The 13,343-nt window shown below is 34.5% G+C and overlaps 2 protein-coding genes across 4 annotated transcripts in view; one reads left to right on the top strand and one right to left on the bottom strand.

Moving 5' to 3' along the window:
• LOC124360510 (neurobeachin-like protein 1) overlaps positions 1 to 13,343 on the bottom strand; it is a 545,778-nt gene that overhangs the window by 245,182 nt on the left and 287,253 nt on the right. The gene's annotated exons all lie outside the window — the stretch shown is intronic.
• LOC124361272 (histidine-rich protein PFHRP-II-like) overlaps positions 2,056 to 13,343 on the top strand; it is a 29,307-nt gene continuing 18,019 nt past the window's right edge. The window contains 2 exon segments of the mRNA XM_046815320.1: positions 2,056 to 2,156; positions 2,667 to 3,380. Coding sequence (XP_046671276.1) covers positions 2,145 to 2,156; positions 2,667 to 3,380 — 726 coding nt within the window. The 5' untranslated portion in view covers positions 2,056 to 2,144.

Here is a 13,343-nt window from a genome sequence, read left to right as displayed (position 1 = left end):
GTATATAAAGTTTAAAATACTTGAAATTTTGACTATATATGCGTCTTACTGTATGACAAATCGAAATAATTTAGATTTGTGTAATATGATAACTTTACGGAAACGCACATAAAACCCCACAAACATACACACATTCATATAAGTATAAAAAACATCCAAAACTAGTTTATAAACATGATTAAAGGTTGTTGTTTGAAAATGTATTTTTGTGTTATAATTAATTTATTCAAACAGTTTTAGCTATTTTAACGTAAATTTCCTCCGATTAATACGTCTAACCTTATTTTACTTTATTTTTGTGAAATAAACATGTAACTGAATAATTTATTTTACGCCTTAAACCAATATTTAACTAAGCTCTTTGACTACTATACTTTCAATAATTTTCTAGTAACAAATTAATTTTTGCCTTTTGAAATTAGTAAATACAAATACAAATACAATACTATAATACATAATAAAATTGTAAGACAAAATTAAACTGTGGTTATTGTTAAGCAATACACAATGGCACTTTTTTAACGCCAAAGTATTCCAACGTTTATAGCGATTCTTTATCTAATTTATTCATCACAGCTTTGGGATCGATCATCATCATTAGTAAAAAAAAAAAAACAACCTATGTAACAACCTGCATTACATTGCCTAAAAAGTCACAATGGTTTCAAAATTAAAAATAACTTGGCCAAAATATAAATGAAACCATTCAATAATACACACATACAATAAATAATACATACACTAAAGACTACCACTGAAAATGTATGCATTTACATTTCATTGAACATACTGACACTGTGTTTTTATGATATATATATATAATGTAAAGACAAAATTAAATGAATTTTAAATGTCTTTATTAAAAAAAAGAAAATTATGCACTCGTAAGACTTAACCGCAAACTGTTGGTGCAATCTGTAAAATCAACATTTAACGTTTTTGAATGCATTCATATTATTGTATGTTTAAACTTGATTCCAAATCACACTCTCAGGTTTTTTATCTGCCCTTAAATCATCTGTCTGTCATAAAGTTAGACGTTTATTGAAATGTAAAAAATTAATAAATATATTATGTAAATACAATCAAGCTTAAATGGCATTATTTATTAGAAAGGAAGAATACGTAATTTAGACATATAGATTGTAAACGTATCAAATTTTAAGTTTTAACTTTATGAAATAATACAGGTCTTGACTAACTTTGTGGATAAGATGTATTGCCTCGAATCAACATGAAAAACGACATGAAAAAACACGAAAAAAAAGAATTTATCTCGCCATAATCATAATTTATAACTAAGAAATTGTTGGTCACAAATTATTAAGTTAAATATTAAATAACATTTCAAAACAAATAATACAAAATATTAATAAAATAGAATGGCTCAAATATTTATAATGCAAAAGACATATTTTATTGAAACAAATATTGGAAATTTCAACATCGCTATACAATTACAAAACATTAAGTAGCAAATGAATTGTGAGATGTTTAGATGATCAGTTTGTGCGCAAGTGCAAAATTGTAAACCATTTTCAAATTTAAATAAGTCACAATAAGAACTGATATAATTTTAACATGTCACAATGAATGTAAATTATATTTTTTTAAATCTACAATTAAAGAATGAGAAATATAGTTTCTAAATGTGATAAATATACATTGTCCAATGATTGTATCGCAATACATATAAGTTTTTTAATCTCTGTGTAGCAAAAATATACTATTATGCAAAACATATCACAAACAACAGGGGTTATATAATCAGTGCAAAATTGAGTGATACATATTGAGGAGAATATACTGAAATACTAGAACAGTTCACACACACACAAGTTATAGAACTAAGAAAACGGAGAAGTTATCAGGTAGAGAAGAGCGTGCGGTGCTAGCAGTATCAACAATAGTAGCTCCTAACCAATTACGGCCTAGGAGTTGGCTCCCAGGTCGGGGGGGCGGCCAGGGTCAGGGGGCGGGGGGACGCGCAGTGAAAGGACGTCACAAGCCTTGCCATTCAGAATTCCCCACTTTTTACCCTTTGTGCAACCGATACAATTTGAGATGTAGCGTATCGTGTGTGTGGGGTGTATATAAGGTGGGGTGGTCCGTTGGATGGTCAACAGTCTCCTCCCAACCTCACAATGGCTCTCAAGGTGTGTGTCCAGCCAGTGCTTTGTGTGTGTCTGTGTGTCTGTGACCAGTGCTTTCTTACGTGTTGTGTTCTTGGATTACTTACTCAAAATGCCTACGAATAGATAAATAATTATTTTTGAAAAATATTTCGTAACTATATGTACTGTTTTATTATATCAAAACACAAAATAATACAGTATTGTAATGATTATTAGTCTTATAAAAATATATCGGCCAAATCACTAATTTAAGCATCTAATTTAATTTAAAAAGCAAAGCAAAATAAAAAATAAAATCTAAAGAGTAAATACAATTTTCAAAGTAAAAAAGCTAATATTTTATCGAAAAATATATAAATATGCCATGTAGATAATAATTTATTACATAGCTGAAGTTCTAAAGTATTCGACGTTTTATATTAAAAATTCTTCATATTTAGTCAAAGAACGAAACCTCGAACCAAAAAAAAGAATACTATTATTATTCATGGTATAAACGTTTGGTTTTATAATGGTTTTCTTTTGTTTCAGTTGGTAGCATTTTCCGCCCTGATCGCGGTCGCCAGAGCAGGCTACGCCGCCCCTGCCTACGCAGCCCCTGCTTATGCCGCACACGCCTACGCAGCCCCTGCTTACGCTGCTCCTGCCTATAGTCACGCCTACGCTGCCCCCGCTGTAGCCAAGTACGTGGCCCCTGTTGCTAAGTACGCTGCTCCCGTTGCCTATGCTGCTGCCCCCGCCTACCACGCCGCTCCTGCCTACGCACCCGCTTACGCAGCAAAGGCCGTTGTCGACGAGTACGACCCCCATCCCCAGTACTCCTTCGCCTACGACATCCAGGACGCTCACACCGGTGACTACAAGAGCCAGCACGAGAGCCGTGATGGAGACGTTGTTCACGGATCCTACAGCCTGGTCGAGCCTGACGGTTCCAAGCGTACCGTAGAGTACACCGCCGACCCCCATAACGGATTCAACGCCGTCGTCCACAAGGAGGCTGGTGCTCACCCCGTTGCATACGCCGCTCCTGTAGCTAAGTACGCTGCACCTGTTGCATACGCACCCGTTGCCAAGTACGCCGCTCCCGTCGCCAAGTACGCCGCTCCCGCCTACACTACTTACGCAGCTCCCGTCGCTAAGTACGCCGCTCCTGCCTATGGGTACGCCGCTCCTGTAGCCAAGTACGCCGCCCCCGCCTACGCTAGCTACGCTGCTCCCGCCTACGCTTATGGACACGGATACCATTAACAACTGCCATCTTTGTTGATCTCTTCGCTCAAGCTAGGTTCTATTGTAATATAATTCTACCAAAAATATGTAAGTTATGATTATTTTATAATAAACTTACTTTCTTTAAAAGCTGTTATTTTATTTCTTAATTCTTAATAGAACACAGTGTTTGTAATTAATCAGCGATATAACACGCATACTGACAACTCTACACCGGATACAATAAATGCCAAGTTTAACAAGTAAAAATAAAATATACACCTACGTAGTAAAACTGAATCGGCTGTTTTAAGGGATTCCAGATTGTTTAAAACAAATATTACTTTTAAAATATTTATCGTAATCATCAAAATGCCATTAGAGTGAAAAGAACCCATTAAAAACTACGATAATATTATTTTAAACTTATGGTCAAACTACTTGATGAAAATCTTCAAGTTTGCACTAAACTTTTATTTCGCATACACACAGATCTTCTTTGTTATATTAGTTCTATTGTCGACTTACTCTCTTTTTACATAGGGAAGTGTACAAAAATTTAAAAAATTACATTTATACAACATTATTAATAAAGTTATATGCGACATTGATGCAATTTTTGATAACATCGAAACAATAACAATAAGTCATGTGCAACAATAATAACAATACGCCCCCTCCATAGAAATTGTAATAAAAACCCGTAAATTTCGATGTAAAATACACTGACGAAGCAGAGCGTCGAATATGCAAGGCAAGTAAACCAAGAAATTCCATAATTTCCACTAACAAAAGTATTCTAAGAGTTTTAAAACATAAAATTGTACTTAAAACCAATAACAAATTTTAAATATAAAAATATTATATAAAATAAAATACATTTGTAAATTACGAATATGGAACACTAGCACAGTTTTGTACATGTGGGAATATGTCAGTGACACCCAGTTGATACGAGTACTGAGAACTAGTGTAATTATCTGTAGCAATGGACTTGTGCCGAGGCGGTCACGGTGTACTGCACATCATTCCTCTCAACACTTCACCGCGCAGCCACTTCGTGAGCCACTCACCCACTGTTATATCACACACAACTTACTACCACTTCAATCGCTCTTCTTACCGACAAGGATATCTAGGCTTACCGTGTACCAATCCTTAGGTCTAATCCCGATATAAAACCCAAAATCTCAAGCTTGCTCTATAGACATCTAAAGGTTTAAAACAATTTAATAGTTAGTATACATTGTTAACGACTACGCCATGAAGGTTACGGACTTAGTCTGGCTTTGAAGTCCAAATTTGTACTATACAACACATTGTTAACGACTACGCTATGTTACGACGACTACGCTATGAAGGTTACGGACTTAGTCTGGCTTTAAAGTCCAAATTTGTACTATACAACACATCTATGAAAATGAATGTATAATGTTTGCCAGAGCTTATGCATTTGTCTTCACACCTTATAGAATGTTAATTTGTTTCATGATATCCGCTATCTCGAGGGCTGGTTTCGATCACCATCAGCCTGCATTGAAGCCAGGAGACATTAACGTCAGATTGTTCTGAAACTAAAAATACTTTATAACATAGTTCAGCCATCAAGAGTGGCTCTCTTGATTTCAATTAGTATTTCATCATTTATTGATCGTTATTTGTTTATGGAAAAAGTGCAAGATTTGAGGTGTATAACGGAATTTGACCAAAGCCTTCTTATTTTCTCTTTTAGGAGCATGGGCGTCTCAATGTACATGGACTTTGTAGAGGCGTCGTCACATGGACTGTTCTTAATGTCAACGACATGGAATTTTGCGTTCCCCTCTATCACTGTACGCAGCTATACTCATTTTAATTCTTGTAAAATCTATGTTATAAAAAGGATATCTCGATTTTTGTACGCCACGATTTTAGGTACATAAAGCTATTATGTAAGCCTTTCGTGGATTTGAAATTCATCTCACTAAACGGATTTACTTCAAGAGCCAAAATTCCAGAGTGAATCTTATAAGAGTATTTTTCTATTTTTTTTAAATCAGCTGATGCGTTGCTCAGCAACGGCAGTTATAGCATCGAATAACCAACAATATCAAATTATTTTGTATGATGGTTTCCTCTTGTTTTGATTAGAGTCAACATGTACAAACAGATTTTCCTACTCGATTACTTTACAGCTCACAGTTTCACTGCGAACATAGCGCCAATCTTATCCAGGAATCTCATAGTCAGTTGTTTGGAGTATTAAGCACAGAGTTCCGGTACCCATACTCTTAACAATACTTGGTGTCAAAAAAAAAAAATATATATATATATATATATACAGATAGATCCTTTATGACTATGAACAAGACGAAAGAGTATCCATAAATAGTTAAACTCAAGCATGTCCATCACTTCATTTAAGTGATCTGTATTACATTACACTGGACAGTTGCTGCGGCCCAACGCTACTCGTATATTATTACCTTTGAAACTACTAGATTCCTAAGATCGAGATTTTCAAGAGATCTACATATTCATTTTGGATCTGACATGGACTTTACACACCACGATGATGCTATGTGTGCGTATACAGAGACTTAAAGGAGGTGTTATATTGTAATTTAGCTAGCAGAATGTGGTATCAACTTTTGTTTCATTATATACGTGCGCTAGGGGCGGAATCGGACAGTTCAAATAAGACTTTTGCGACTTTGGATCCAACCAGATATTTCATTTCCTTATGGTGAAATTTGCAATCCGAATTACGCTTGTATCGTTTCAAATTTTGAAGAGATATAACTAAAATACATTTCTTCACAAACTGTTAAAATGGCAACGTAACCGGAACAGAAATCTCTCTTCGCTAAAATTGAAATCAGAGTCCCATGTCGAACGAGATCACGTAACTGTACACTTTTTCTTGGGGAAGAAACACAGTGACCTCGCTCACTCGAAAGTAAGGATTCTTTGCTTTAGAAACCGGTTATTCGGTGAACAAGTTTGTTATATTATTATGAAACCCAAGGGTGTACCGAAGTGATGTACTGTCAACTAAACCTCGCCGAGAAGAACCGTTTTGCAGAAATATATTCCACTGTGAATGCTTTACATAACTGTAGTTATACAACTTATTGTGAAATTTTATTTAAATCTACTTTTAAGAGAGATACATTCGGTATTTTATGCAAAACCAGTGGTGTTTTCTATGTTGAAATTCCTGATCTAAATATTTTAATTTAGAAAGATTTAAGACTGATCTATTTCTACATAATACTAAATAAAATCTAAAAGGGAGCCAAAGCCCAATTTGTGAAATCAGAAAATCGAAGAAAAACATTTCTATAGGGATTTAATAAAAATTAAACACTAATGATTAGTGACATTCCTTGAAAAGAACATTTCATAAATTATGTAGTTATAATTTTAACCTTCCATTCAATACAGGAGATGTTTAGTATTATGTTTTAGACAAAAGCTTATTTTTCTACCATGGTGAGTACTTTATCCAGTACCTTTTGAAGAGAAACGTGTATTTTTTCTTAAAAGCATCCAATGAAATTACACATTAAGATGGTGAAAGAGGTTCTGTTGGATATTCTTTTGAATTTTACAGGCTTTTTAAATACCTTTTCTAAAGGCAGGAAAAATAGAAAAAACTTTATTAATCCTCTAGATGTGGTAGTAATTTGAAGAAGAATTTTAGAACGTCTTACAATCATACCCAACGAAAAGCAGTTGAAGATGGGTTATCTAAAAGTTCAATTGTTACATTAGGTACATAAAAGATTAATGGAGGGATTGACACGAATTTATTTGTAAAAAATGTAACTTCATTGAAAAACCCATAAAAACATGTTATATGTAAAACTATACTTAATTAAAAATACATCATTTTCTCAAGTAATGTACAAATAAAAACATTCCCTGAAGCCATCAATGATGTACATACTGACAAATGTTTACATTTGTATGTTTAGTTGTTTTTATTTCAACCTGATTACAAAATACCTAAATTTCTTAGATTCAATTACTGTAATTACTTGATTTAAAATAAGAAACATTTTACAATTCACCTTATATAAAAATACCGCTTTATGATGTCGTACAAGACGAAATATATTTGTGAATTAGGATTAAAGATTTAAGTTAAAACATTAACAATTTTACAGAGGGCTGTCTAAAGAAAATTACTTTTAGATACAGGTATACAGAGTTCTTTAAAAAAGAAAACAACCACACCAGTCTGAAAGTATTAGGTTAACACGGTTCACTTCTTGCTGGTATATACTAACAATTGAACCTACATTGAGTACAGTACAAACTGATGCGGTGCGTATATCAGGGGTACAAGAGTGGGTCGATAGGTACAGTCTACTGCGGGGGATGATTGTTCAAGTTGATGGAGGAGCTCTCTTTGGCTGTTAAAGGCTGTTGCTACCCAGGACCTGAGGGAATGGTGTGCCCTGTCCACTTTGATTAGAGGGACTGGCACATAGCTATACTTCCCTTTTTGAATACAAGTCTGGGATTTAGAGCTGTTATCCCTCCCCATGGAATTTTGACATGATGTGGTCCCCATCCTCAACCCAAAGTTTCAGTTTGACATCTCAAAACTTCAATGAGTTTATTACAATTATTGAAAAAAATATCTTTTGACCCATAGAATAACATGGTTAAACTTTGGACATTAATTACGGGATACTCTGCATAGTTAACCTTATACATTCAGGTTAGCGATATTTACCGACTTTACCTATGCGGTTATGTATCCTCTCACTGCCTGGGTCTTCTCATTCACTGAATGCATTGGTAGTCTAGACTTGAAGGAACTTCTTATATAACTCACTATTATGTGACAACTATAGATAGCTTCTATACCGTAAATAAATAAGATAACATGTCAACAAGGCACTACATCTACTAAAACGGAATAACATCTTTAAGGATCATCTGGAAGAGGAGTGGACAAAATATACTGTTCTTAAGAAAAAATGAATGTATTAAAAGATTCCTTCACGCAAATATTATACTGTTTTCGTTACAAAACACATACATTACTAATTATTACAGAAACAATGTGCACACCCTGGGACAGACACACGTGAGGGACAGTTGCAAGGGCACCGGGCCAGGACTTCCGTCACGTCCTCGGCTCTGCTCTCCCATTGTCGGGTATCGACAGTAAGGTTCGGCTTGTCGAGAAAGTCAAGTCGTGGTCCCACTACTGCACTCATTTGAATACTGTGTGGCAATCGGACAGTGGCAGTCTGTAATCTGAATATTTACTGTTGTATTGTACTTTGCTGGCTGGACTTGCAGTCACTCCATTGTTATATCTATTCAGAAAATCAAGTGGGTCAAAACATGATGGAAGTGACCTTTCAAAACTGGTTTGTATTAGTTAAAATTTACTATATAGTGTCGTGTCCAGTAATGCTGCCATTTAATTAAGGTCGATGTTTCCATTCTTACAAAGGTTCGTCGGTTCATTACTCGTCTTTATGTTACGGTACAATGTAAGCACGTTTTATCAAACGCAACAAGCGAAATGAGTTCTCTGAACGACAAGTAGAATGTTTTACTTTCGATAAGGGTAAACCAGTCAAATATCTTAGCAACTGTGATAATTAAAAAAAAAATCCTATTAATAATCGAGAGTCAACTAGCAATACCTACATATATGGAACTTCAAATGACAACCATTTACCAATAAAGGTACTTCAATTTTAAAAAACCGTTTCTCTCAATCCCATGTGATTTTACAAAAAATATACTATTGATTATCACATTTCAAGAATGAAGCACACAAAGTTCACAATAAATTAATACATTTGTAGAGATGACACAAAACTTATTAAAATATTTCTATTATTAAATTATTATTTGATTATAATTTCTGTACACTAGCAAGAATCATGTTTCAAGAGTGATGCTGTAAAAAATACATTTATAGATACAAAACTTGTATTAAACATTATAATGTTTTAACGAATCGCAGAATACAATATTAAAAACACAATGAGAAAAATTTACATTTACGTTAAGATTGCAAGAAGTAATAGTAGATAATACCGATCAGGTATTGTTGCAAGTTCGGACATTTTAAACGTGGTTTTCTTTTATTAAGTGTTCATAAAACATGTACTGCTTTTTAACCAAAACGGCCTCTTATTTTTGAATTGTGAAAGGAAGGGGCAAAACATCAACAAATGAAACTCTTGTCACGTTTAACTGAACTAGAGCGACGCGGCATTTGGAAAAAGTTGACACTTGTTCACTCATAGACAAAAAGGTGGGAATGTCTAGGCCGGTGTGACTCCCAAGACATGCGGGGTCTGACTGTCTGGCGGGATAATTGTAATTGGAAATTTCACACTAACAAGGCTCGGACTGGCACATACAGGCACACTTGCACCAAATACTTCGCGATCAATACTGATTGATCACTGCACTTCAGTTGCTCTGATTTTCTGTCAAAGAATTTCACAATGAGGCACTGTTCTGTATTAATGGACTATCATAGGAGTCATCAAAGCAGGCACGAACATGTTAATACTCTACAGTAAGTTTCAGTTTGGTTGTGTCCCGATTTGCTACTTCTTGACAGACAACTGCAACGGTTTGTTACCTGGTTTAATTTTTACATAGCAAGTCAGAGGTGTAATATGTCATCTGTTTATGATCCTTCAATTCCACCTCAATCAAAACTAGTGTGGCTAACGATCCTTTTTGGTTCTTTTGTATATTGTCTCTGTATAATTCATTACCACCGCATTGACATTACTTTTTGTTTTTCAAAAGGATAATTCGACTCTAGAATTTTGATATTTCACTGATAGGTAGTATCTCGAGGGCGGAGACATTAACTGGTCAGCCCGTTCAACCAGAAGCGCTCAGCAATTGATTGAGATAACAATTCTACCTTAATTTACATCGTTGAAATATACAGAATGCTGAGAAAAGACATCTATAAAGTTCAGCGATAGTGATTAAGTATAGCGTTAATGGTACTACTGCATTCGGGTAACCGGAATGAGCTTGTTCGTGACTACAAAGAAGTGAAATTTCCTTGTGAACCTAAATTACAGGTCTATTTTCCTGATGATCTGGACACAACAAGAAACACTGTGAACGAACAGATGGAATATTATTACACTGTTATAAATCAAACCCAGTCACGAGTTGTCTGGTCAGTCGTTACCATTACATAACCGGTAGCTCTGCCGACACCGACTATGTAGGCTCTAACGTCCGTATTTAGGTAAGTGACTCCCGCAGGTTAGTCGGTGTCTGATCGTTCCAGTACCTACGCGGTAACGGATCAACAGATTAAGCTACAGGCTTGATGTTTTGCGTAAATGTTTCTTTTATAGTAGAAATCCCAATTGCTTTGGTGACCGTAGATCTCAATGAAAGGTAATTTTTAAGACAAAATTGTCCTTTTAAAAGTAAGTGGGAACAATCAAAATGAAAAGACAAACAATTACTCACATTTACAGAGTAAAAATCTATGCAAAGAGCCAATTAGCACGAGAATATTTATAATAGTGTGTCTATTACACGTTATGTAGTAAATTGTAATAAAAAAATGATACTAGTAGAAAGGCTTGGGAAATGCGTTAGAACTGTCAGGCTAATGTATGTTATTATACACAAATTATAGACTACATGTATGTTATAGATATATATGTTTTAGATGTTATTTATACTAAAGATGTAAATTGTTATAATTTGTATAGGTTATTTAGGACAGTTGAACTTTTGAATGGTTTTCTTACAAGTGACTGTTTCAAAAACGTCTTGAAGTGTTGAATATACAAATAATCGTATTTGAAACGTGAAATAATCCAAGTATAATTTAGTTACATATTCTTAGTGTTCTTTGTTAAAACAAACATGTAATCAAAAAAATTCATTTTTAAAGAATACAATTACTTTAATGCGCACATTGATGATCCGAAACTATTTCAGCGTTTTTCTTATTTACACAAATAATACAATACAAGTTAATAAATTCTTGCTATTGATGAATTTATCAGAGCATAGACGAACAATAGTTTTAACAGAGGCGACAAGGGCGACGAGGGCAGCGGTGAACATTGCTACTGATCTCGTATACAACTGCACAGTGCCTGCAGCAGGGCGGTCATCACGAGAGATCGGCATTCTGGCAGGCTCTTGTGGAACAAGGTATGACAATTATTAACCACGACTTTATATAACCGACGACACCAGTATGATGCGAGCTGTTGTAACAGTAAGAGTTGTGTGTTCAGTTTTAATTGGGATTATTGTTCACTCTCCTTGCAAATCTGCCAGACTCTGGTCTGACTGACAAATAGGCAATTGCATGAGTAGTAATGATCTGCTTTAAAAATTAAATTTCTGAAACTTTCAACCTAGTAATTGAATGGTTAGTTACCTTGAAATAATCCGATAGTATGTTGATATGCACACTCCCTTGTACAGCTTATTATTTATTGCAGCACAATGATTTATATAGTTAAACTACAACTGTTTAGGTATTTTATCTGTTATTCACAAGAACATCAAGAACAATCAGCATCTCTGATTTGCATGAGAAATTGAGGATTTTCTCTTGTTTACATCATTGTAATGCAAAAACGTATCATGATCGCAATGACTAACCTTCTATTATTTTACTTCATAACAATGTCAAATAAAAAAACATAATAATAAAAAGAACATTATCTTCAATTGCTTGCAGAGGTTTAGGAAAAGTATAATATTATGAAATTCTTCTGTAATTTCTATACTGGGTAATAACAGTTAAAATCATTTCATCAAGTCGGCAAGATCCTCATTGTTCCACCGTAGTAGTTTTTAGCTAGACAAACGTAGTGTTGGCGATAACTGCTGTACTATCTACATATATAAATGCTTACATGTACAAGAAGATAATATAAAAAATTATAATACGTATATATACTGAAATAACCTGTGCACTCTGCACAATATATTTGAGAATTTCAATATCATATTCAAAAAACTTCTCCTCAATCAACCCGTAGGTTTAAAAAAATGAATATATGTCTCAATAGAACAGGTTTCACATGACTAAAGATCACACGCATTTCATTAGCCCGCGATATTCCCACGTCCGCGCGGCGGAGGCGTGAAACCACGACCTCAAACTCGCTCATTAGTGCTGTCGCTGATTGGAAATACTTCAGCCACTCAGTAATGAGAATTAAGACATAAATATTGACTAATCAACTGGTTTTATTATTATAAAACTATTTAGGAGTCCAAGCTTCCTTCATTCAAGGTTTTCACAAACTGTATGAGGTCGTCTCACTGTAATCTAGAAATTAAGTGGTGATATCCTTCTTTTTTACAATGAAGCCTGTTCAGGAGCCGAGAAAGTTTTTCATGAAATCGATTCAACTTAACAGAAATCGATCTTAAGCCGCGCTAGTTTTTGTGAGGGCGAAATGGGAAGTTATAAAAGAAATAGTAAATACATGGCATGACATGTTTTCATAGGACATATTTTTCTTACTTTGTAACACTTAAATACTACCGTCAGACACGTATATCAATGTTACATGAGTGTCACCTAACCTGATAAAGATTCTTAAACTTTCAGTCGCTTAATCTAGTTTTCTGACGTTGATATTGCTATTACGGCTCTACGCTCGTATTTACGTACATGACGGTTTTAATCAATCTAGGAAGCAGGATTTTTCCGGACATTTGCCATCGTTCAGTGAAACAAGAAATCAGTAACACTACGTTTCGAGATCTGCAATCTGATCTCTTCTTCAGGTAAAGAACTAACCTAATAAATAATTACAGAATTATAATTCAGATTTCTTATTTCACTGAACGATGGCAAATGTCCGGAAAAATCCTGTTTCCTTCACAATCCTTCCATCGTCAAAAATAACCTTCAAACAAAGAATCTAGGATGAATACAATCTGAAAGAAACCAATTCATATCCTCCTATTTTCAACGCTTTTGATAAATACCCTTCAAAATTTAACCTCTACCGA

The sequence above is a fragment of the Homalodisca vitripennis genome, chromosome 4 (genome assembly GCF_021130785.1).
Source record: "Homalodisca vitripennis isolate AUS2020 chromosome 4, UT_GWSS_2.1, whole genome shotgun sequence".
Taxonomy (NCBI): domain Eukaryota; kingdom Metazoa; phylum Arthropoda; class Insecta; order Hemiptera; family Cicadellidae; genus Homalodisca; species Homalodisca vitripennis.
Note: the sequence above shows the minus strand (reverse complement) of the source record. Positions and strands in the feature narration are given on the sequence as shown.